This window comes from Ammospiza nelsoni, chromosome 12 (assembly GCF_027579445.1).
Source record: "Ammospiza nelsoni isolate bAmmNel1 chromosome 12, bAmmNel1.pri, whole genome shotgun sequence".
In the NCBI taxonomy this organism is placed as follows: Eukaryota; Metazoa; Chordata; class Aves; order Passeriformes; family Passerellidae; genus Ammospiza; species Ammospiza nelsoni.
This window is the reverse complement of record NC_080644.1, coordinates 5,973,582-5,995,862: the sequence shown is the minus strand read 5'-3', so window position 1 is coordinate 5,995,862 and position 22,281 is coordinate 5,973,582. Positions and strand designations below refer to the sequence as shown.

At 48.7% G+C, this 22,281-nt stretch overlaps 1 protein-coding gene across 1 annotated transcript in view; it reads right to left on the bottom strand.

Annotated features, from left to right (window-relative positions):
• Positions 1-20,535, bottom strand: part of COL20A1 (collagen type XX alpha 1 chain) — a 48,455-nt gene extending 27,920 nt beyond the window's left edge. The window contains exons 1-17 of the mRNA XM_059480765.1: positions 20,454-20,535; positions 18,079-18,189; positions 16,408-16,551; positions 16,048-16,197; positions 14,909-15,109; positions 13,539-13,694; positions 12,445-12,564; positions 12,131-12,295; positions 10,391-10,555; positions 8,968-9,140; positions 8,262-8,391; positions 7,644-7,789; positions 5,910-6,033; positions 4,835-4,974; positions 4,093-4,222; positions 3,423-3,565; positions 2,218-2,350 (exon numbers count right to left, since the gene is read on the bottom strand). Of these exons, the coding sequence (XP_059336748.1) occupies positions 2,218-2,350; positions 3,423-3,565; positions 4,093-4,222; positions 4,835-4,974; positions 5,910-6,033; positions 7,644-7,789; positions 8,262-8,391; positions 8,968-9,140; positions 10,391-10,555; positions 12,131-12,295; positions 12,445-12,564; positions 13,539-13,694; positions 14,909-15,109; positions 16,048-16,197; positions 16,408-16,551; positions 18,079-18,189; positions 20,454-20,526 (2,404 nt within the window). The 5' untranslated portion in view covers positions 20,527-20,535. The remainder of the gene's footprint in view (positions 1-2,217; positions 2,351-3,422; positions 3,566-4,092; positions 4,223-4,834; positions 4,975-5,909; positions 6,034-7,643; positions 7,790-8,261; positions 8,392-8,967; positions 9,141-10,390; positions 10,556-12,130; positions 12,296-12,444; positions 12,565-13,538; positions 13,695-14,908; positions 15,110-16,047; positions 16,198-16,407; positions 16,552-18,078; positions 18,190-20,453) is intronic.
• Positions 20,536-22,281: the final 1,746 nt, after the last annotated feature.

Here is a 22,281-nt window from a genome sequence, read left to right as displayed (position 1 = left end):
AAGAGAGAAAAAGAGAAAAGCAATGATGAAAGCAAAAGAAAGCATTTCCTCCCTCCCACAACCTCCTTTAGCAGACACTTTGGGTATTATTCAGCACAGCCTGATCAATGCTGCTCACCACCTAGCAACCCAAAGTCTGCCCTCCTGAGGGGATCCAGGGAGCTTTCATCACTGTTTCAGCCCTCAGAATTCCATTTTATAATGAAAATTAAGGGGGAAAGGGCTCAAAAATCAGACCAGGAGGTCAGGGTTTTCAGATAACACCAGAGATTTTCATTCTGTGTCTGAATGAGTTTATCCACCAGCCCTGATGGAGACTAACACCACTGGACATCTTGACAAGGCACAGTACAGGGTGGCAGCTTCTGCTTGAAACACTGAATATTTGAAATGTAACCATATCCCAGGAGACCTCAGAGTCCTGCCTAGGGCCACATCATCCCATACATTCATTGCTCAAGCCTTCAGCAATTTTCTGGCATCCCCAAATTCCCCCTGACCTGCCCCAGGGCAGCCCTGGAAATCACCGGCCACCCCCTCTGTGCCACTTCTCCTCTGTGGGCACTACTTACTTTAAACTCTAGAAAAGAATTAGCATCAAAACATTGATTTCACCTGCAAATATTGGCTGGAAGGAGTGTGGCAGTGCCCTGACTGCTCCTGCAAAGGGAGCAGCAGCTCCCAGGCACTGAATCCTGTGCTGGCTGCACACCTGGCTGTCGCAGACATCTTTTATGGAAAATCCTTTCCTTAGGATTTTTCTTCCTGAGAAGCTGAGAGACCTCATGAACAAAATGTAAACATTGATTATCTGCTGCTGTGGAATGCAACAGGTGGATCTGTGATTGGCCCATGTTGGTTGTTTCTAATTAATGGCCAATCACAGCACAGCTGGCTCAGACAGAGAGCCAAGGCACAAAACTTTGTTATCATTCTTTTTTTTTCTGTTCTTAGCTAGCCTTCTAATGAAATCCTTTCTTCTATTCTTCTATTATAGTTTTAATGTAATATGTATCATAAAATATTAAATCAAGCCTTCTGAAACATGGAGTCAGATCCTTGTCTCCTCCCTCATCCAAGAACCCTGTGCACAGCTGCACACCTGGCTTTCTGGAGAATTCTATTTTCTTCATGCAGGAGGCAGAGCCTGACAATTCCCAAGGCTCCAGCACAAGGACAGCAGCTGACAAGCAGAAATCAAATTGCTTTCCCTGCCCTGCTGGGGTGCCAGCAGCAGCAGCAGCAGCAAGGACTGGCTTGTGCAAATGTGCCCAGAAGGGCCCTGCCACGTGTCATTGTGCTGGGCTGAGAGAGCTCCTCTGACACTTCATAATTCATAGCTTAAAACGTAGTAATTAATTTTCCTACAGCCTCCAAACAGCTCTAATTGTCCTCTTGTCATCATATATCAGTAGGATGCTTGCTTTTCTTTTTTTCTTTGCCAGTGTGCAGCTCCAAGGTACTTGTCTGAGGTCGTTTCCTATAAAAATGGTTTTAATACTTATTATTAATAAAACCTGAGCTTCTTATTCTAAGATTACCACTTACTTCAAGCTTCATCAGCTCAACATCAGCCTAAATGAGTTTATTCTGCAGAGGAGGACGAGATCTGAGAGGAGAGGGAGGACTGTTGGTGTTGAAGTGTTCCATTCATTTCAAACAAAGCCATTTTATAGGCAATATTTATTACCAGGACCTGTGGGAGTGCCAGTTTTTAACCTCATATCCTGCCTGTACAAAGCCAGATTTAGGCAATGCTTCCAAGGCAGTGTGCCTGCAGGATTGCCTCCCATGTTTGTAAATGCCCTCAGTGAGGCAAACTCAGCAATGACAGAGCTCAGGAAATCCTCACCCTGCCTACAGACAATATTTTATTAACAAGAACCATTCCTTAGGCAGCACAGGGACACGTTCAGCTGGACACCCTCTGAATTTATTTCCATCCATGCACTACACTGAGGCAGGGAGGGATGAAATGTGCTCCGCATGGAACACGTGCAGGGATTATCAGTGTGATGGGATTGCCCAGCCTCTTTCTCTCAGGACAGACTGAGAACATTTTCACACAGAAGCCTAAACAACCATCTCTAGCTTTATTCAGACATTCGTGTGTGTGTTTTCAGAGCTGGAGGTGACCAGTCTGAGCTGCAGGAGTGTGCTGGGTTGTGAGGGATCCCCTGCCCTGTCTGTCACCCTGGGCTGTGGATGGTCACTTACTGGTCCTGTGGTGGACAGACACAGTGTCACTGCGAGCTCCATCTTTGTAGTAGGCCCAGATGGATATTTTGTAGTCAGTGTTCTTCTGCAGGCCGGGCAGGACGGCTGTGGCCACATTTCCAGCCAGGGAGAGCTGCACAAGGACGGAGAGGAGAGGGGTCAGCCCCACTGCCAGGCATGCCCAGGCTGCTCCGTGCCCCCAGGTGCCTGGCCCACAGCTTGTCCCCAGCACAAATGAGTTAGCACTGGGCTCTGGGGCTAAAGTTTGGGGTTGCACACGTGTAAGCAAAGGCAAAATTGCAGCTGTGAATGATGCAGAGCAGATGCCTGTGCATGGCAGCCCAGTGATGACCAGCAGCTCCTGCAGCACCGCAGCACAGAGCTCTGACACAAGGCAGAGAGCACAGAGTTCCTCTGATGAGTTTCCAGCTTTTAGGGGAGCTGGGGACAGAAGCCCCAGCATCCCTCTGTTCCAGCCCAAATAGAAATTATTTGGTCTCACTCATTGCAGGAGAGACTTGGGCATTAAGCCTAGATTTAAACTGCTGTTTGACCTCATACTGAAAATAGGGGCTTCAGATGGAAGGGGGCACCTGGTCCATCCCTGCCAGATCTGCACCAGTTCTGTCTCTGCTCATTCTCCTCTGAGTGCTCCTTACTTGGACCTCATCCTTCCCAAAGAGCAGTCTCCCAAAAATATCAGTGCTTCCTAGCACTGAGGAGAAGAGAAAATGCTTCACCTTCTTAAAAGCAATGCCTCCAGCTATAAATACTTGAGTGCTGTCTTTTTCTTGTCCACAACATCTTGACATTGGGGACTGGTGATCCTCTGCAACCCCAGATCTTTTTTCTACTGAATTGCTTCTTAGCTATTTGTTCTACATCCTGTATACCTATGGTTAATTATTCCTGCCTAAGCTTAATACTTTCTGCTTGTCCCTATTAAATTTCATCCTTGAGGTTTCCCAGAACACTTCTGCAATCTTCCCAGAGCCTGCAGGACTCTGCCCTGCTGTCCCTCCTGCTCCCAGCCCTCAAGGTGACTGCTCCACTGAAAGCCAGACCCAGCAGGGATCCTGCTGAACTGTTCAATTGCTGGAGTGCATTGCCCTGAATAGTTTCACACAGTCCTCTGCCACTCCAGCAGGTGAGCTCAGAGCCAGCCCAGCCTCCCCAGAGCTGTGTGTGGGCTCATACCCTCGTACCTCCTGAGGCTTCTCTCCACTGGCTGTGCTCCACTTGATCTGGTAGACAACCACGTCCGAGGCAGCCACAGCTTCCCACTGCAGGCGGAGGCTGTTCCCAGAGAGCTCAGTGACCTTCAGGGCACGGGGAGGGGGCACCTTCACTGCGGGGAGCACAAGGAACACGAGCTGAGGAGCAGGCTCTGACAGCACCTTGTCAGAGCCAGGGTGGGGAGCAGATGGCTGGGGAGCAGAGCATCACCCAGGCAGGTGTCTGAGGCCAGCCTGTCTGTCGCTTCTTCAGACCCAGATGACAGCAGTCATCAGGACAGACAGGGGCAAATTGTTTTTAAAGCCCTAATTAAGACAGGTTATCTCGTTTATGGGGAGCACAGATATCACATTGGTTTTGTAAAGGGAAGAAGGCTAGGAGGGCTCTCAAGGATGCAGAGGTTAGTGATACATCATGCTTTTCTTCATTTGCTTCTTTTCTTTATCCCTTCCACCTCATTTTGAGCATAACACAATTGGACATATTCCACACACAAAGAACAGCAGCCATCTGTGCTCTGTGCAAGGGTTTTGACCACGAGCTGCTGGGGCCAGTCTTTAAAACATCCAAGTTCAGAGACACACAAACCAACTTTGTCACTTCTTACTGAGACCAGAAGTATTTCCATTCCTTACTTACAGGTGGTGACATTGCCAGTAATTGGAAAGGAGTCCCCTTCATCATACGTGGATCTGACACTGATGAAGTATTGTGTGAGGGAGGACAGAGGTCTCAGGACAGTGGATGTTTCAGTGCCAGGAACTTCCACCTGCAGTGGGGAGTTGCATGAGTATTGTAAGACAGAGGGTGTAAGACAGTGGGCTTGTTCAGTCTGAAGAAAAAGAGACACTTTATTGCAGCCTTTCAGTATTTAAAGGAAGCTTATTAGAAAGATGGGAACAGACATTTTAGCAAGGCCTGTTGCTATAGGACAAGAGTTTTAAAATAAAAGAGGTAGATTTAGATGAAGTATAAGGAAGAATTTTACAACAAAGATGGTAAAACACTAGCACAGGTTACCCAGAGGTGGATGCCCCATACCTGAAAAAATTCAAGGCCAGATTAGATGGGGATTTGAGCAACCTGATCTAGTTGAAGATGTCCCTGCTCACTGCAGGGGGGTTGGACTGGATGGATGGATGGATGGATGGATGGATGGATGGATGGATGGATGGATGTCCCTTCCAACCCAAACCATCCTGTGACTCTAGAGGTACAGCTGCAGAGAGTTCAGCATGCAGCGATAACCGCAGCCAAAGCGCCCATTTCAGAGTCACAACTCTGCCAGCACTCCGGCTCTCCCTGCACCATGCTGAAGGAGAACAGGGCATTATCCAAACCCCCGGGTGTCTTTTCCTCCCCCCAGCCCTTGAGGACCCACCTGCCCAGCGTTGCCCCCTCTGCCAGAGACATAGGTGAGGTGGTGGGCACGCACAGCTGGCGCCGCCGGCTCCCAGCTCACCCGCACGGACGCGTGGCTCAGCTCCGAGAAGCTCAGGTACCTGGGGGGACTCAGGGCCACTGCAAAAACAGTTAGTGACAGCACTGCCAGCCTTCACAGGCTGCACAAATGCCACCCACTGCCTCCTGCTGCTCCTAGATGATCCCAGCTTGAACTAAGAGGCTCGCTCATTACGCAGGAAAATATTCCCTTTATTCACTGGGATGCCTTGTGAAGGCTGACCTCGAAGGGAGGCTAGACAGAGTTAAAGAATAAAGTAGGGATTTATTAGCAGGCCTCCATGGATAATGCTTGGGCAGTGCAAGAGCTCAGCTAGGGCTGCACCCAAGATGAACCAAAAAGGTCACAAAATGCATGACCGGTCATAAGGTCTCTCACTTTTATAAGTTCTGCTCCATTTCCATATTGGAGTTAATTGTCCAACTATAGCTTTAGCTTATGAAGTCCCATCCTTCTTGTTTTTTGCTCTTCAGCCCAAGTTGTTTATGCTCTTGGGCCTGAGATTTGGATCATTTGTCCTTGGTCCCCAGCTAGAGAAGGAATTGTTTTGTCTAGCTACTCTGCGCAGAGAGCTTTCTATTTCCTAATATGAAACTCAGGTTTACACACTAAAGCAGTACAGAATCTGAAAAATATAAAAGCTAAAACCCGAGGCATCAACTACCACACACACACCTGTGGAAGGCTACAAAGGGCTGCCATAGATTTAGGTGAGGAAACAGTCAGATGATCACCTTTTCTCCCCCAGACGACAAAGACTTAAAGGAATACCTCTTTCAGGGTTCCTTTATTACCAGGGGAACACCACTCCTTTGTCACAGCTTACCCTACAAATAGAGATCCCCTTGGGGACCAATATTCGCTTCAGATCCAACAGAAAAGAGGCAGCATGTGCACAAGCCACATGCACAATATGGGAAGCACCTCACTGAACACAACTCTCCTGCCTTGAGTGTTTAATAACAGCTCAGTAAGCAGCAGCAGCAGCACTTACAGGTGGTTTCCTGGATGCTGGCTGGATCACTGGCATCTTCCCCATACATGGCATACACTGCCACGGAGTACCCCGTGCTGGGGGACAGCCCCTCCAGCAGCACCTCGGGCTGGGTCACCTTCACCTGCCAACAGAGACGGGGTTTAGGGTACCCTTCAGCTCTAAGGTACCTCCCAATGCATTTAAGACAGCAGGACCTTACAGAGACACAGATCAAGGACCCTTTGGTTACACTAACGGGACATCTCCACTCTAGAATGGTCTTAGAACCGTAGTATCACAGAATATCCCAAGCTGGAAAGGACCAAAAAGGATCAGCAGAGTCCAAATCCTGTTCCTGAACAGGAAAATCCCACCATGTGCCTGAGAGTGTTGCACAAATTCTCTTTGACCTCTGTCACCCTGCTGCTGTGAGTATCCCATGCCCACCCACCCCCTGGGTAAGGAACCCTTTCCTGATATCCCCCCCTAAACCTAAACCTGCCCTGACACAGCTCCAGCTGCTCCCTCAGCTCCTGTCACACAGAGCAGAGATGGGAGCTGCTCCTCCCTTCCCCTCATTCCCCTCCTCTCCAGCCCCTTCCCCACCTGGGCAGGTGCTCTGCAGTGCTCTGCCTCTGTGACACCCAACCCCTGGGGATGCACAGCACCTCCTGCTAACCCTGCTCTGCAGAGCCCCGAGTCTCTCACACCAAAACGCTGCTCTGGGTTGGATCAGGGGGCATCCAAGAATTATGATCCCGCTTTTCCCAGAGCCATGGGAAGCTGCGGCTGGAGCGCTGCCGGGCTGCTGCCATCTGCTGCCAGCACAGCGCGGGCACAGCCCTGGTCCTTGAGCTGCAGAAAGGCACCACGGGGACATTTAGGAGGCTGCACCCGTTGGAACACAGCTTATAAGAAGGGGGGAACATTTTAATGCTGGTTTTGCTGACATCCCGTAGGTCTGGAGCATTGCACTCCTGCAGGGAGTAGGTCAGGTAACTGTGGAAATGTGTTGGCATGCTGAAATGCAAATTTGAGTGTTGGTGTTGCTTCAAGTGTTCTGGATCTTATAAAAATCCCATTATTATGCCCTGGAAGCAGAGTATTAATTGTTCTGGTTTGAAAACCATCCTGTCCCTATTGCTGTGCATTCAAAGGGGGAATCTCAAACAGACAATAAATGTTCCTCCCCACTCACTTTGTTTTTTAAATTCATATCCTCAGCATACAGGTACTCCAGATAAGGCGTTAACATGCACAACAAAGGGTTCTTAGATGTTTCTAAGGATTTTCCATTCTTCAAGCATTGTTTTATTCATCTGCAGTGTTGTAGGTCTGTTTTCAGATGTCAGCAAAATCCACCCTAACACATTTTCAATTAACATTTAAAGACACACAGAGTCAAGATGTTTATGTACAGCCTCGAGGATGCAGTGATTACACTTGAAGCTGCAAGCATGTGAGTTCAGTGCCTGGGTTTCCAGGGCCCCAGGAGGCAGCCAGATCTCTCCCTTGACTTAATTTCCCATATGAAACCCTCAAAGTTAGAAATTGTTTTGAGACAAACAATAAAAAAAAAAAAAAAAAAAAAAAAAAAAAAAAAAAAAAAAGAATATTCTGTGAAGGCTGTTTCTGGCAATAGTTATATTTTTTCTTTGACCACATGACACCAATTGCCAAAGCTTAGAGATAGCAGTAAACTCAGCCCAGACAGAGAAAAAACAATGTTATCACCATTGTCACAAACTCTACCTCTGCTGTGTAGTCCTCTGCTCCATCAGGGGCTGCAGAGCAGAGCACCAGGTAGTGTGTGGCTCCCTGGGCTGCTTCCCAGCTCAGCCTCAGGCTGTTGTGGCTCCGCTCAGAGACGCGCAGGGAGCGAGGGGAAGACAAAGGCACTAAAGGGAAAAATAAGGCACAAAGGTACCCTCAGTGAATGAGATCTGAAACAACTCAAAACCCAGGGGACAGCCGGCTTTACAACAGCTACCGCAAGCTGGTGGGCACTTACCCCATGCCTAACACAGTCTCTATGCTACAGAGAGTTTAACTCACTTGGAGACCATGGATTTAAAATTTTTTTAAAAAGCAGCAAAGAGTTGCAATATATTCCTAGCAGGGTGTGTTACTGCCACATTCTGCTTTGCAGAATGACAGAGGTGGAAAGGACCCCTGCCCAACCAGCTGCTCAAAGAACAGGTTGCTCAAGGAGTCTTGTCTGGTTGAGTTCTGAGCATCTCCACAGATGAGAGATGAGATGAGCTCTCTCCAGAGAGCTGTAGGCAGGCTAAACCTGAGCTGGAAAATACCCAAGGCAGGCTCCAGTGTGAGATGGCCAGAGCAGCCATCAGCTCACTTCTCTCTACTCACAGGTGGAGGTGACTCCTCTCAGCCCATCGCCCACGGCGCTGTCGTACACGGGGATCACCGACACCAGGTACTCCGTGTGCGAGGTCAGGTTGGACAGCTGCAGGGAGGACACTGCTCCCTCCAACACCACCTGCAAGCACAAGGCAGGGCTCTCAGGGCAGGGAGGTGCTGCTGCTCTTCAGTGGAACGGCTGAAGTGGCCGTCCCTGGCCAGTGTGGCTGCCCCGTGGCAGATTTGTGCCCAAAGACATGAAGTGCAGTTCCCTCGGTGCTTTGTGCTAGGTAAATCTCTCCAAAACAGAGAGGTGAGAGGCAGAAAGGATTGCTGTCCTCTAAGCCTGGGATTTGTGCAAACACTGAGCACAAAACTCTAGTCATGCTCTCACTGAAATCAATGGAAATTCATCCACAACTTGGATTTGCTTTTTCTAAATCCTATCCATTGCAGATGAGTATTCTTGGACAGATCTCTGTACCCGAGTGTCCTCTTTGAGTCAAAACACATGATTTAGGGCGGGTATAAGACTGCCTAAGAGAAAAATCAGCCTATTACCTCATCACATTTACACTCATCATGCATTAAATTTCATCTCTGGAATAACTGATGTCCCACCCCACCCTCTTTTTGTCCACCCAAGCCTACTTTAATTCCCAGCCACCATCTGGAATCTGTGGCAGCCTCAGGTGTCCAGGGAAAGGTCTCTCACCTCTCTGGGGGTCCCACCCTTGGATGGATAATACACAACCCTGTATTTCTTTGGTGGTTTCAGAGGAGGGCTCCAGGCCAAGTGCATGCTCTTGGAGGTCACAGCAGATATTTTCAGGTCAGTTGGGCTGAGCTGGGGACCCGTGCTCACAGGGGTGTCTTTCACAGCGCTGCCTAGGAATTAAAAACACAGTTATTTTCTTACATTCACACTTCTCATGCCGAACATACTTTCCAGCTCATAAATACGAGTGACATTTTTCAAATCAAGTTGCAATCTCCTTCCCTATAGAGACTTTCTTCTAGACTGCTCTGAAATAAATATTTTAAAACTGGGTGTACAGAGAACATAAATACTCCATAAAGAGCAGGCTGTGTATTTTGCTGCGTGCTGCAAATAATTCTTCAACACAAGCCTGTGTTCCTCAATCACAAAAAATTGCTAAAATTAACAAGCAAAAATTACTTTGGTTTCTTTTTGAAGAAGCTAATTTTTCTTCAGCTTAACCCTAATATTTGTAAAATATCTAATTATATCAAATATAAATCAATAAGAATAAATTAATTTATTTACACGAATGTCCAGAGCATTAAAATAAAATTATGTTTGAAATCTAGATGTTCCCATTCTGCTTAGGTCAATTTTAGAGCAAAAGATATAGAAATATGTACACTATATTTCTCCTGAGGATCTAAGCTAACATCTGGAGAGGTTCTTCATGGTTTTCATCATGCAAACTGTTCTCCAGCAAAGGAAAGAAATGGCTGCTTGATTTGAACTTGAAAATACCTTGGAGATCCAACATTCAAAGTTTAGTGGAGGAAAAAAGAAATGCATGTAGGTGTTTTATCATCTCCTCATCCTACCTCCATATTTACCCCATAATCTTTCCCCAGTATATTTTCATACTAGTTCTTCTGCTTTTTCTGTCTCTTTTAGGTTGGGAGAAACTCAGAAAAGGAGACGGATACAACACATTTACCACACCATATGATAAAGGAAGAGGGAAGGAATATAATGGTAATTCCCTATAATGGTAATTGCTGTCATTAGGTGATTTTCTCCTCCAAGAGGAACGGACATGGTGAGCAGCAGTGTGGGGGGACAGAATAGAAGAAAAATAAATATAGTGCAGAAAGTAATCTCACCCCCAAGGAGTTGCAGCTGGGCCAGTTACCAAAGATTAGGAACAGGCCTGATTTTAACAGGGCACAGCTGTGACCAATGAGAAAAAGAGTAGGTTGGTTGGTTGAGAAGGGAATTCGAGCTTGTTGGCTACTTTGTGAAGAAGAAAGAGTCAGTGCTCTGAGGAGATGCCCATGAGAAACACCAAGGAAGCATGAAACTTTTGCAATAAGGAGACAACAGCATGGAACCGCTGAAACAAGAGGACAACACAGCAGGAAGGGAGGCTCCACTTCACCTGCGGATTCCTTGTGGCTCCTCTCCTTGATCCTGGTGCACAGGACCCGTGTGAGCTTGCCCACCAGGGAGCTGAGCAGGGGGAAGTCCAGCACGTTGTAGACGGTGAGCTCCAGCGGCTCTGAGGCCACCTGCCGCAGCTCCGCCTCGTCCGCGTTCTTCACCCCTGCCAACACAGAACTTGAATTTGCAAACAACCCCAGCGTGGGAAGAGATAAGAATCTTGACTCCATGTTTCAGAAGGCTGATTTATTATTTTATGATATATGTTATATCAAAAGAAAATGATATAATAAAACTCTACTAAAAGAATAGAAGAAAGGATTTCATCAGAAGGCTAGCAAGGAATGGAAAAGAATGATAATAAAATCTTGTGACTAACCAGAGAGTCTGAGACAGCTGGACTGTGATTGGCTGTTAATTAAAAACAACCACATGAGACCAATCAAAGATTGCACCTGTTGCATTCCACGGCAGCAGATAATTGTTGTTTACATTTCATTTCTGAGGCCTCTCAGCTTCCCAGGAGAAAAGGTCCCAACAAAAGAATTTTTCATAAAATATGTCCGTGACACCAGGCTGAGAATGCCCCACACAGGGCTTCACCACCACCCTGCTCTCCCAGCACAGTGATGTCTTTTCCTGCACCAACCAGCTCAGCCCAGCCTGGGAAGAGCTTTCTGCTCAGAAAGCTTTTAGTGGCCTGGAGACAGCCTGGTGAATCTTCCTGCTGTTTTCCTGCCTCCTCACCACTTGCAGGCTTGGCTGTCAGAAAGGTAGATGTTTTTCAACCTGAGAGGCAGTTGGCATAAACATGAGGGACTGAATGAACAAATAACCATTTTATATTTATGAGGTGCCAGCGCTCCCCACAGAGAGCCTGTTGTTCGTCAGAACATCACATTGCATTTCAACAGTCAGGGATGAGTAAAAAGCAGCCCTTTTATGTAACAGAAATTCTCCATCTCACAGCATCCTCCATCCTTCAGCTCCCCCTCCTCATTAACTCTCTGCTGACCAAGCTCCACAGTACAACTCATTTTGCTTCCCAGAGTTTGGTTCCCTAACACTGTCCAAGGAGGCTCAGCAGCTCTCCTCCCTCCATAAATGCCACTTACCTGCATGACCCCACGCAATAAAACCTCACTTGCATGTCCCCAACATAAATTAGCCCAACATAAATTAACCTAAACTTTTGAAGATTGCAATTTTAGGGGAGCTTTTATGTAACTTTATTGCTCATGTATCAGTCTCCAGCAGACCCCGTGTGCTCCTCAAGGCCAGAGCTGCTCAAGGCCATTCTGTGTCTCGGTGTTGCTGGCAGACAGTGAAAAGCAGATAATATTGTTATTCAGAGAAATGGGAAGTTGTGAGAGGCAGTAATTACACAGGAGGTCCCCTGCCATCCCCAATACAATGTTCTCTTGCCCAGTTCCACAGCTGAGAATATTGTTTTCATGGCACTGGTCCCTGAGGCTCCCAAAGGTCACTAGATGGGAGGTGTGAAATCTCTCATGTGAATACCTTCCCCCCAAAAAATACATCCTTTCAAGACACTGCCTGGGCTGAATAAATGAGTTAATTTTCATCTGAGCCACAATGTAATGAGGTCTCACCCACCACTTCAGTTCTACAGCCTCAGGATGCTTCTGTCAAAGTTGAGGGAACATAACCTTCAATTTGAAGATGACCAAAAATAGGTTGGCTTTGTCCTACAGCTTATCAATGGCTGTGATCTTACCAATGGCAAATATCTCTATGCCCAGGTTTTTCAAGGTCTGAGCAGCCAGGTTGGCATCATCCTGGGACTTCCCATCAGTCAGGAGGATTACCAACTTCTCAGCCTCCAGCCGGGCACCAGCGTCTGGTTTCAGATTCTGCTCCAGGACGTGGGTCAGTGCCAAACCTGGAGAGGGGCAGAGATGGAGGTTGTGCCACAGCTTTCCAAAAAAACCACATGTTTTCTCTCCTCGCCGGTGGCCACAGCCCCCACAGAGTCCATAATCCATGGGAACAGCTTTCCCCACTGTTCAGAGCCCTGCCAGGTGGAGTTACCTGTAAAGGTGTTGCCGCCCTTGTACCGCAGGTTCCTCACGGCCTCCAGCAGCTGTTCTCTGGTGGAGTGAGTGCTCAGATCCCACTCTGTCCTGGGGTCACTGCTGTACTGGGACAGCCCTGGGGAAGACAGGAGCCATGGGCATCCAGCCAGCCCAGGGGAGCTGCAGGAGCCCCACTCTGGGAGCTGCTGAGAGGATTCGCAGGGAGGATGACACCAAATAATGACAGGGACTGGGGGTGAGCACATGGGGCTTCTAACTCCACTTTCTGCATGGTTCTGAGAAAATAGCAGGAAGTTGAGTTAGGGGGTGTTTATGCTGGATATTGGGAAAAGGTTCTTCCCCCGGAGGGTGGTGGGACACTGAACAGGTTCCCAGGGCAGTGGTCACAGTCCCAGGCCTCACAGAGCTGAAGGAATGTTTGGATAATGCACTCAGGCACAAGGTGGGATCTTTGGGGTGTTCTGTGCAGGGCCAGGACTTGGACTCGATGATCCTTGTGGGTCCCTCCCAAATTAGAATATTCCACAATTCTGTGATTCTCTGGTCCTGCCATGCTGGCAGCAAAGCAATGACTCAGACCCCATGGGGTACAGGGGTACACATCCCCCTCATGATGATCAGAGGAATTTGATAAGGTGCCAAAGTTAATCCAGGTCAAACAATGAGCTGCAAGGACTGAGAAGGATTTTCACCACCCTATTTCATGTACAGCCTGGCTGCCAGCATCACTCAGAGCTGGAAGCAGCCCCATTCCCTTCTGAACTCACAGCAGCCCCATTGCCGCTGCACCCAATGCATTGGTGGCTGAGCACATCCTCAGAGACGGCAGCAAATCCCAAAAGTGTCTCAGCATCACCACCCGACCTTGGGCTGCCCAAAGACAGCCCTGCTGCTCAATGTGCAGATATTTTTCACGGCCACTAGAGGCCAGAGCTTGCTGCCAGATAGGAAAAGCTTCCAAGAGCAGCTCAAGGACCCCATCCTAGAGAAATAACAGCTCCCAAGAGGAGCACATCACCACGGGGACAAGAGACCAAGGCCCCTTCCAATATCAACATCCCAAGGTCAGGAAACAGGAGCATGTCCTACCTACTCTGATCTTGTCTTCTGCAATACTGAATGGGGAAATCAAATTGCTCAGGAACTCCTTGATGAGCTTGAAATTGTTGCGCCCGATGCTCCAGGAGCCATCCACGAGCAGGACAATGTCAGTCATGGCAGGAGTGTCACACTGAAACTGGGAGCCTGCAGGGAAAGGTTGGATACTCAGAGAAGCAGTTTTGAGGAGGAAAACCTGCTTTGGTTTTAAGATAAAAGTCAAATCTGCTGTGCAAGGCCTTGTCTGGATGGTGGAATGGACCATCTGCCAGTCTGGCACATGTCAGCATCCTGTGAAAACCATGGAGCCAAGGATAACCCATCTCAGCACCTCGAAATGGAGTGGTGTGCAGCTGCACCTCTGCAAAGAAGGGGTTAAAGCTGTCAGGAAACATGTGCTAACCCAAGCACTGCTCTCTGCAAGCTGTCAGCTCTATTCCATCTCTGCCCCAGCCCAGTGCTTCCTTTTATCTAGCTTAAGTCTCCAAGAATTGCAGGTGATTGCTTAATTCCATTCCATCACGAGATCCCCTGTGGGCTACAATTATTTCATGGCTTTATATTAAATCCAATCTCTCAGCAAAAACCTGCTGGCACTATGGATACTCCAGCTCTGCCTCCCTCCTCACCCTTGGTCCTCAGCTCAGCAGAGGATCTGATAAGGCATTTTGCTAATTGGATGCATCTTCCTTGAGTATTGCTCAGATGGGGAATTTTCCATCTTTGGTGGAGGGGAAACAGATGATCCCACTGAGATTTATCAGGCTCCAAGGAGGTGTGTCTCCTCTCACAGTCAAGGATTTCTGCTGGGCCAAAGGGGATTCTCTGGCCCATCCCATTCCCACCATTTCAGCAGAGCTGGGAGCCATCACAATCTCAACTGAATCTGAAGGATCCTCATGGATCAGATATCTGTGAAACACGAAGAACAAGCCCAGAAGGAGGAGCAGACCAGATAACAAACACCCCTGGTGCTTGGAAAGGAAACACCTTGGGAAGGTCCATGGCTGGGGGTGCTCTGCAGAGGAACACAAATGCTTACATGAATCTGCCAGAAGCAGGGGGAGATGACAACGTGAAGAGAGAATGGTGCCAAATCAATTTAAATCAATAAATTAAATCATCTGGAAGGAATTTCTGGCCCAACTCCAGCTTTCCTGAGAATTCATGTTGTTCTGCAGGACTCCAAATTTCTCCAGTGAGCTCTGACAGCTCCCAGAGCATGAGCTAGGGATTGGAAGCACAACCAGCAGCACTGTACTCTGGGGGGGCACAGGGTGGGCTGGAAAGCTGGAATTCAGTGAGTGTTAGGGAAAACAGCAGGGGATGAAGGAGCAGGACATGTCTGAACCCCCTCTCACCTCGTCTCAGTGAATCCTTTGGGGGTTTTTCTTTTCCTGGAGTCTCTCGCTCCTCGTTTTCAGGAGTGTGCTGGGATGATTTTGGGGTCGTTGATGCTGTTTCTGTCATGCTGACCTCCATACTGGGCTGGTTTCTTGTAGTTTCTCCTGAGCTCTTTGGCTGAACCCCCTTCTGCCTTTTCCTTTCAGCTCTGTCCTTTGCTGTGCTCCAAAGATAAAAATCCCATTGTCCCAAACTGTATTATCCCCATCCAACCCCACTCCTCAGCTGATTTATGCCACATTTAGCACAAATTTAGAGGGCTCAGAAAGGGTAAAATTCCTACAATTTTATGGAAATTGGTGGGTGGATTGTCACCACCTTCATTCACACCTCTCTGAGAGGACTGCATGTGTGCTCAGGAGCTAATGTTAAAAATGGTTCACATCAAAAAGTGTGTCCTTCCCATTATCTTCCACGATGAAAAACAATGAATATTTATAAAATATAAATCAGGAAAAACATCCCATGGCACCTCATACCCAGTTGCTCTCCAGAGCTCAGCAATCTGTGACCTGTAAACACCCCGAGCTAGTGCAAGACTTTTTTGGATAATGGCCCTGGTGGATCTTTCTTCCATCAACAGGTGAAATTCCCTATTGAGCCCATGGAAACACGAGACTCTGTAGTTACATACAGTCCTCAGCCAGAGAGGCTGAGGGAATCCTTCTTGTAAAGCACCTGCAGCCAGCCCTGGGACACAGAGCTTAGGGAAAAAAGCACCATCAGCCCTTGTGCTTAGGGAGCAGCTTGCTCTCAAAGAATCCACATTCAGTCAAAGGATGGGTTTGCATCTGCTGAATTTGGATACCTGGACGTGCATTTTCAGCCTGGCTGGAATGAAGGGCAAATTTTTTTAGGTGGTTTACTGTGTTTCTGTAGCTAAGAATGGTGTGCAAAGGATGAGACCAGGCTAGCAAGGCTCACTCAAGAATATCTCTGATGAAGGGAGAAAATGGGGATGGTTTTAGGGACAGCTGAATGCCATGGTAGCATGGCACAGGCCATGGCTCAAAATCAATTCCCTGTGATTTTGAGCCATGGCCTGTGCCATGCTACCATGGCATCCCTGAGACTCCAGGATGGTGAGAGCACCCACCTGAGTGTGGCAGGGCAGTGTTCAGGGGTGGAGGGGTGTCCTCAGCCACCCCACTGTGCTCAGCTGCAGAGGAGGTGAGATTCTTTCCTGATGCAGCTCCTGCGTTCCTGCGGCTGTTTCTAGTCTGGGATGCATTTCTGAGCTCCTCTACTGTGGGAAGACCAAAAATAGAGAAATTGCCCATCTAGAGAGCCATAGTTCCCTCCCTCATCCCCTGGGTTTTCCCCATCTCCCTTCTTCCAACCAAAACAGTACCAGGTTCTGGGACTGCCAAGCACTCTGCAGGGCATGTGCCAGAGCAGCCACATCCCTAAGAGCCTCAGCAGCTCTGAGTGGTAAAATTTAGCCCTCTCCACTTACTCACAAATTTCCTCTTGGCAAACAGGGCTTCCTGGGAGCCGTTGAGCACGTAGACCTGCAGGGTGTATTCCTTGGTGGGGCTCAGCCCTCCCACCGTGGCTTTGGGAGTCTTGGTTTTCAGCATGACTTCTTGCTCCGAGTCCCCTGAGGTGGGATGAAGCCACAGCTCAGAGCCTGTCAGAGCTTAAATTTAAGTTGACAGTAGCAAAAGCAGCACTGAAATGCAGGGAATGTCTGCCTAGGGACTGCAGTCAGCTCCTATTCATGCTTTAAATTTTGAGGAGCTCTGATTTTTACTCTTTTACTTCAACGTAGAGCTGGGAAGATTGAGGTGGGTTTTTTAAATGCCTGGTACGTGCCCAGATTAGAAAATTACTTCCTACCCAGTATTAGTACAACTTTCACCAGCTTCCCAAGGATTGTTGAGTGAAAAGCTGGTGTTGGGAGTGCAAAGACTGGCAACTGCTTATGAAAACACCCAGCTGGTTGAGGTCATGCGTGACACAATGAGGAAGTGACTCGGAGCCTCTGGAGGTCACTGCTGGCCCTTGGACTCATCTTACCCCAGCTGTGCTGCCTCTGCCCCATCTGCCTGCAGGGCACAGCTCATTTCTGGGGCTGGCACTGCCTCCAGACCCTTCCACAGCCGTGTCTGAGCTGTTGGACCCTTTGCTGGGACTGGGATGGCTTGAGCAGCCAAGGGCAATGAGCAGAGCGAGCAAGGCAGTGACTGCTGCCCAGCACAGAGGGGCACAGAAGTTCCCTAAACCTCTCTCATAGAAAGGTCTGGAGCTTTGAATGATGGAGATGGATGTGTTCCTGATCCAGCGCTCCTGCCTGGGGATGGAAACTCCCCGGCCTGAGAGGGAAAGCCTCGGGCATGTGCTGTGGGGATTCCCTGCATTCCTGGGATGCTCATCAATCTCTGCTGAGCTGAGGCTCTGGGGAGGAGCGCGGCAGGCGAGGAATGAGAAGCCTGCTGCTCCAGGCCGGGAAACAGGTGGGGGCTGAGCTAAAATTGGGTGGATGATCACAGGAGCTGCCGCCCTGCACTCCTGCTCCCTTTTCCGGCTCACTGGGAACCAAATGCCAGCCACAGCCGAGGATGGCTCAGCCCCTCCTCCCCACTGAGGGACATCGTGTCCTTCCAACCCCACCAGGTTCAACATCTGAAATCAGGGAGTAGGGGCAGGGAGCTGGAGAGATGAGCCTACCCACACAAATAGGGTCAGAGGCCCCCCATGCCATGTCCCTGCAGTGGTGGCAGAGCTGAGAGCTCCACAGAAGAGACAGGCAAGGAACCTGTTTCATTTTTGTCTCACAGAGTCCCAAAGGACAGCATTTCTGGCTAAACATTTCCCCTAGCATGAAGAGGGCTGAATTTCCTCTTTTTCCTGTGAAGGAGTGAAAAAGGGACAGTGTCTGCATTGGGTGGCACTACAAACTGCTCCCACAGAGGCCAGAGAGGCTCCTTGTCACTGCTGCACGTACATCCCAGTGAAACCAGCCCTTGGAACCAGAGCAGGCTGTGGGTAACTCCCTCTGCCTTGTCTGTATTCCCTTAAGGTCTCAATAATGCTCATTTCTCATTTTTAGGTGCTCCTGTGCTCCCAGTGCAGCTCAGTCCCGCTGAGCTCTGCTGGGGCCCAAGCCCAGGGTGTCAGCACGTACCTGCCATGGGCTTTACCCGAACTTTGTAGCCACTGATGTTCCCCTCAGTCTCTTTCCACTTCATCTGCAGCCTGTCTTCTGAGAGGACAGTGAGTTTCAGCCGGCCTGACCCTGGGGAGGAGGAGGAGGAGGAGACGTGGCCGTGCTGTTGTGGCTGCAATTCCTGCCACAAACCCCACTGTGCTGCCTCCCCCAAGGACATGGCAGTGCTTGTGGTACAAAGGGAGCCTTCCCCACCCCAGGCAAGTCCTCAACATCCCCTGGAAGCTCCTGCATCCCCTTGTACCTCTGCAGGCCTGGAGCCTCCTGTGCAAGGAGGAGTTTCTCATTTATACCCCTGCAGAAAGGTAAAGCAGCCTCCCCACAGGTGGGGGCTTTTCTCTGAACCCTTCATGCCCTGAAGGGCTCTCCCAGGAGCTTTCAGGGTGAATGGATTTTTACAGCAAGTGTGTTCAGTGCAAACACGTGAAATGGCAGGGCAGCAAATGGGCTCAAGCAAGGCTCCTCAATAGGCTTGGGATGCTCAGAAATACAGGAATTCCCCAGGTGATGGATCCCACACTTGTGCAGAATGATCATTTCAGAGGCAGCTCCAAGGACCAGCTGGGTTTAGAAAGAAGGAAAGAAAAGCTGATAAAGTGTAAATAACAGCTCCTGGCAGGACCATAACTCATGGGCACCAGCTTGTATCAGTTCGCTGCAGGGACCTGCAAGCTAAATGACAAATCCTGAGGGGAAAAAATAGTATCAGACAGGGAGGTAAAGAGAAGAAAGAGCACATTCCTTTAACAGCTCCAGATTTCACAGCTATCTGTTAACCCAGCTAGATGGCTGAGCCCATTGTGTCACTCCTTGAATCCACGATTCCTGTCACACAAATGTCACCATATGAACCTTTCTCACTCAGCTGGATGCAGGATGGCAACTCAGCAGATTTCTCTGCCCTCCCTGTGACACTGTGCCCAGAGCTGCCTTTCCAGCAGATGCCCTAATTTGCAGTGAGTGATCACACCATAAACATCTGCACCCAAGGGCTCCCCCTCATTTGCAGCTGTTACCAATCTTTTTCCCTTTACAATTACTCATAAAAAATAAATCTCAGAGTGACCTGGAGTTTCTGCTAAGTGCTGCCAAAGTGTCACCCAGGGCTCCTCAGCTCCCTAATCTGGTCCTGCACTAATCCCTGACACCTCCTGACATCCCTGCCATGATGTCAGCCCCCAGGAAAGCAGTGAGAGCTGGCACTGAGGGTCCTGCTTGTCTCAGCCCAACATCTGGGCCTTAACCTTTCCCTGCAGAGACTTCCTGCAGGCTGCCCAACAAGCAGATAACTATTTTGGGGAAACAAAGCTCAGATTCACATCTCACCCCAGGCAAATCTGAAGAGGAAGAAAGAAAACAGGGGGAAGAGGGGTGAAGGGCAAAAAGCAAATCCTAAAATCACGCCTAAAAGAAATGGTAAAAGATCATGGAACAATGAGGGGAATTCATAGTTAGATTAAACATGGAGCTGTCTTCTTTTGGACAAGTGTGGTCCAGCTCCTTGGGCATCGCTCTAGGAGCCCAGAAGCTAAAAAGACAAGAATGTCCCCAGACAGACCAGAAAGGACATCATCCTCTAAAGCACCATTATGTGCTGGATGCAAATGATCCCCAGTGCCATGAAAGCTCCACTGTTTCCTTGCCCTGTGTTGGATGTGCACTGTTTGATGCTGTAACCTTGCTCTCATGGAGTTAAGCCCAAGCTTAACTGCAGAAGTCTGGAAGATGCACAGCAGGGAGACACATCTGTCCCAGCCCTGCAGGGCCACCACCTCTCTAGAAACCTCTGTGCTCTTCAGACATAACCTAAAGGTGGCTCTTCCACATCAGAAAGGCTGTGCTGAGGTGCTGTAGGCATTTTCTGGGGAGCAGGATGATGCAGGATGAATCACCTCATGCTTTCTCACCCAGATGTTGCGCCACATCTCACCACAAACACCCAAAGCAGGAAGGTGCAGTGTCTAAAGAAGCAAAAGCCTTTTCCTTCCTATTTCTCAGGCTCCCACAGATCACAGAAGTCCCTCTTTGCTTGCACAGGCTGAAATGCATCCCTGGTGGGCTGAACTGCTGCCAGGGATGAGGACAGGCCAGGCAGGGTGGGGAGGGATGGAGGGGCTCTCCCAGATGAGGCTCCTGAGCCCTCATTGCTCTTCATGCTTGGGAAAGGCTGTTTGGAGCTTCACCAGCACACAGCAGAGCACAGCAGCCCCCTGGAATAATGCCTGGCTCTGGGAATGCCCCTGACAGTGCTGTCGCTGCCTTAGGGAGGGCTGGGCTGCCCCAGGGCACACAGACCTCAGGAACAGCCCCAGCAGGGCAGGCAGGCTCCTTACCTTGGCCCACTCGTCCCCAGACATGGCTCAGCACAGGCAGGCAGGCAAGAAAGAACCAAGTGTGGATCAGCATTGTGAGCAGGACCTGCAAAAGGGCAAATGTCAGGGAGGAGAAGTAAAAGTTGTGTTTCACCACATCAAAATCCAGGTTTTGTCCATCCTCATTTAAGGCACTGCAGATTTGGGCATCATGGATGGCACTGAAAGCATGGAGGAGAAGAACAGACAGATTTTCCTGCAATTCCTCCACATTATTTTATCTTTTTAGTCTCTCCAATATAGCTCTCAGTGCCTTGGTCTGAGCTGTGTTTATAAATCTGGCTTATAAGCACTGGAGCTCCCAGTGATGGGTTCTACTCTGATCATGGAAATCAACAACACTGGCACGTGATTGGACACAGAGATTTCAGAATAACCTCTGGTTTAAACTGTACAGAAGTAATTAATTGTGGTTATCATGCCCACAATCATTCCAGGTGTACAGACAGCACGTTTCTCATGTCCCTGGCATGCACACACCAATCACAAGGGGGAAAGCACAGAGAGGAGCTCTCTGTAGCAGCCAGGCTCCTCAAACCACAGATTTAATGACTTCAGTTGCTGTGATAAAGCAATTTTGCAGCAGGAGGGATCCACAGACCCAGAGGACTTTGTATGTGAACAGCTTACAAATAAAGGGTTTTATTTCTTATTTCACTCCCAAGAATTTATATCCAGGATTTTCTGGGATAGTTTTGCTTTAATTTGTTCACCTGAACAGACTGAAAGCAGACAGGACAGACTTACCCATGGCAGAGGATCAGAATTCTGAATCAGTTTGACTCAAAAATAACCTCTGCAGAGTGGCCAAAGCTGACTGCCAGCCTCAGCCCATGGACCCTGAGCACCCACAGTTGGCTTTTCCAGCCTGGATTTCAGTGCTGTTCCCTTTGGGTCAGGAATTTTGGGTCAGCAGAAAACCACCCTGATGGAAGCAGCGCCACCCCCTCATCTGGCTCCCAGCAAACCTGGTTTTAAGCACCTTTTAAGCACCTGTTGTTGGCCTTTTGTCATCTCTGTGCTCCACATTTCAGCCTCACTGCTTCTGGCAGAACCAGCCCTGCACCCCCTCCTGCAGGGACATCTCCCTTCCCTTCACCTTGATGGACAGGTATGCAGAGGCTCCTGGCAAATGCCTGATTTCCCCCAAACAGCAGCTTGGTAGCAATTTCAAGGGAAAATAAATATGCACATGAGTGAGTGAGTGAGCCAGGCATGATCTGTTTAAATCAGATCTAAATTGCTGGAAGAATGACTGGAAAAACGTGCAAGTTGTAACAGGGAGTTGTTAACCACCCTTCTCTGTCTGTGGTTTCTTTTTTTTTATTATTGAAGATGAATGGAACAACTGCAGTGTAACCGAAGCCTTTAGCCATGGGAAACACTTGCTTTATTTTTCCAGCTAATAAAATGAGGTCATTGTTTATAAAAAACAGCAAACATTTGATAGGTGGCTTTCAGAACCCTGATTGTCACCTCCAGGAAAGCAGAGCCTGTCCTGGCTGCAGAGGTGTGGGTGCCAAACAGCAGCAAAAACTCAGCATTTTTTTACATTCCTTAAATTCAAATTTCATTTTTGCCATTTTGCAATGCCATCAATCTGCTCTTGATTTCCTTGAAACTTCTGTGCAACTGCTGACAAACAGGATGTCAAACTCTGGCAAAAGCACAGGATTGTGTGGGATCTTTTCATGTTAACCAGGGTTATATGGGATCCAAAGTGCAGAAAAATAAACTCCTCCAGCCTGCACTGATTTGGGTTTACTGCAGGCTCTGGTTCAGGCAGGAG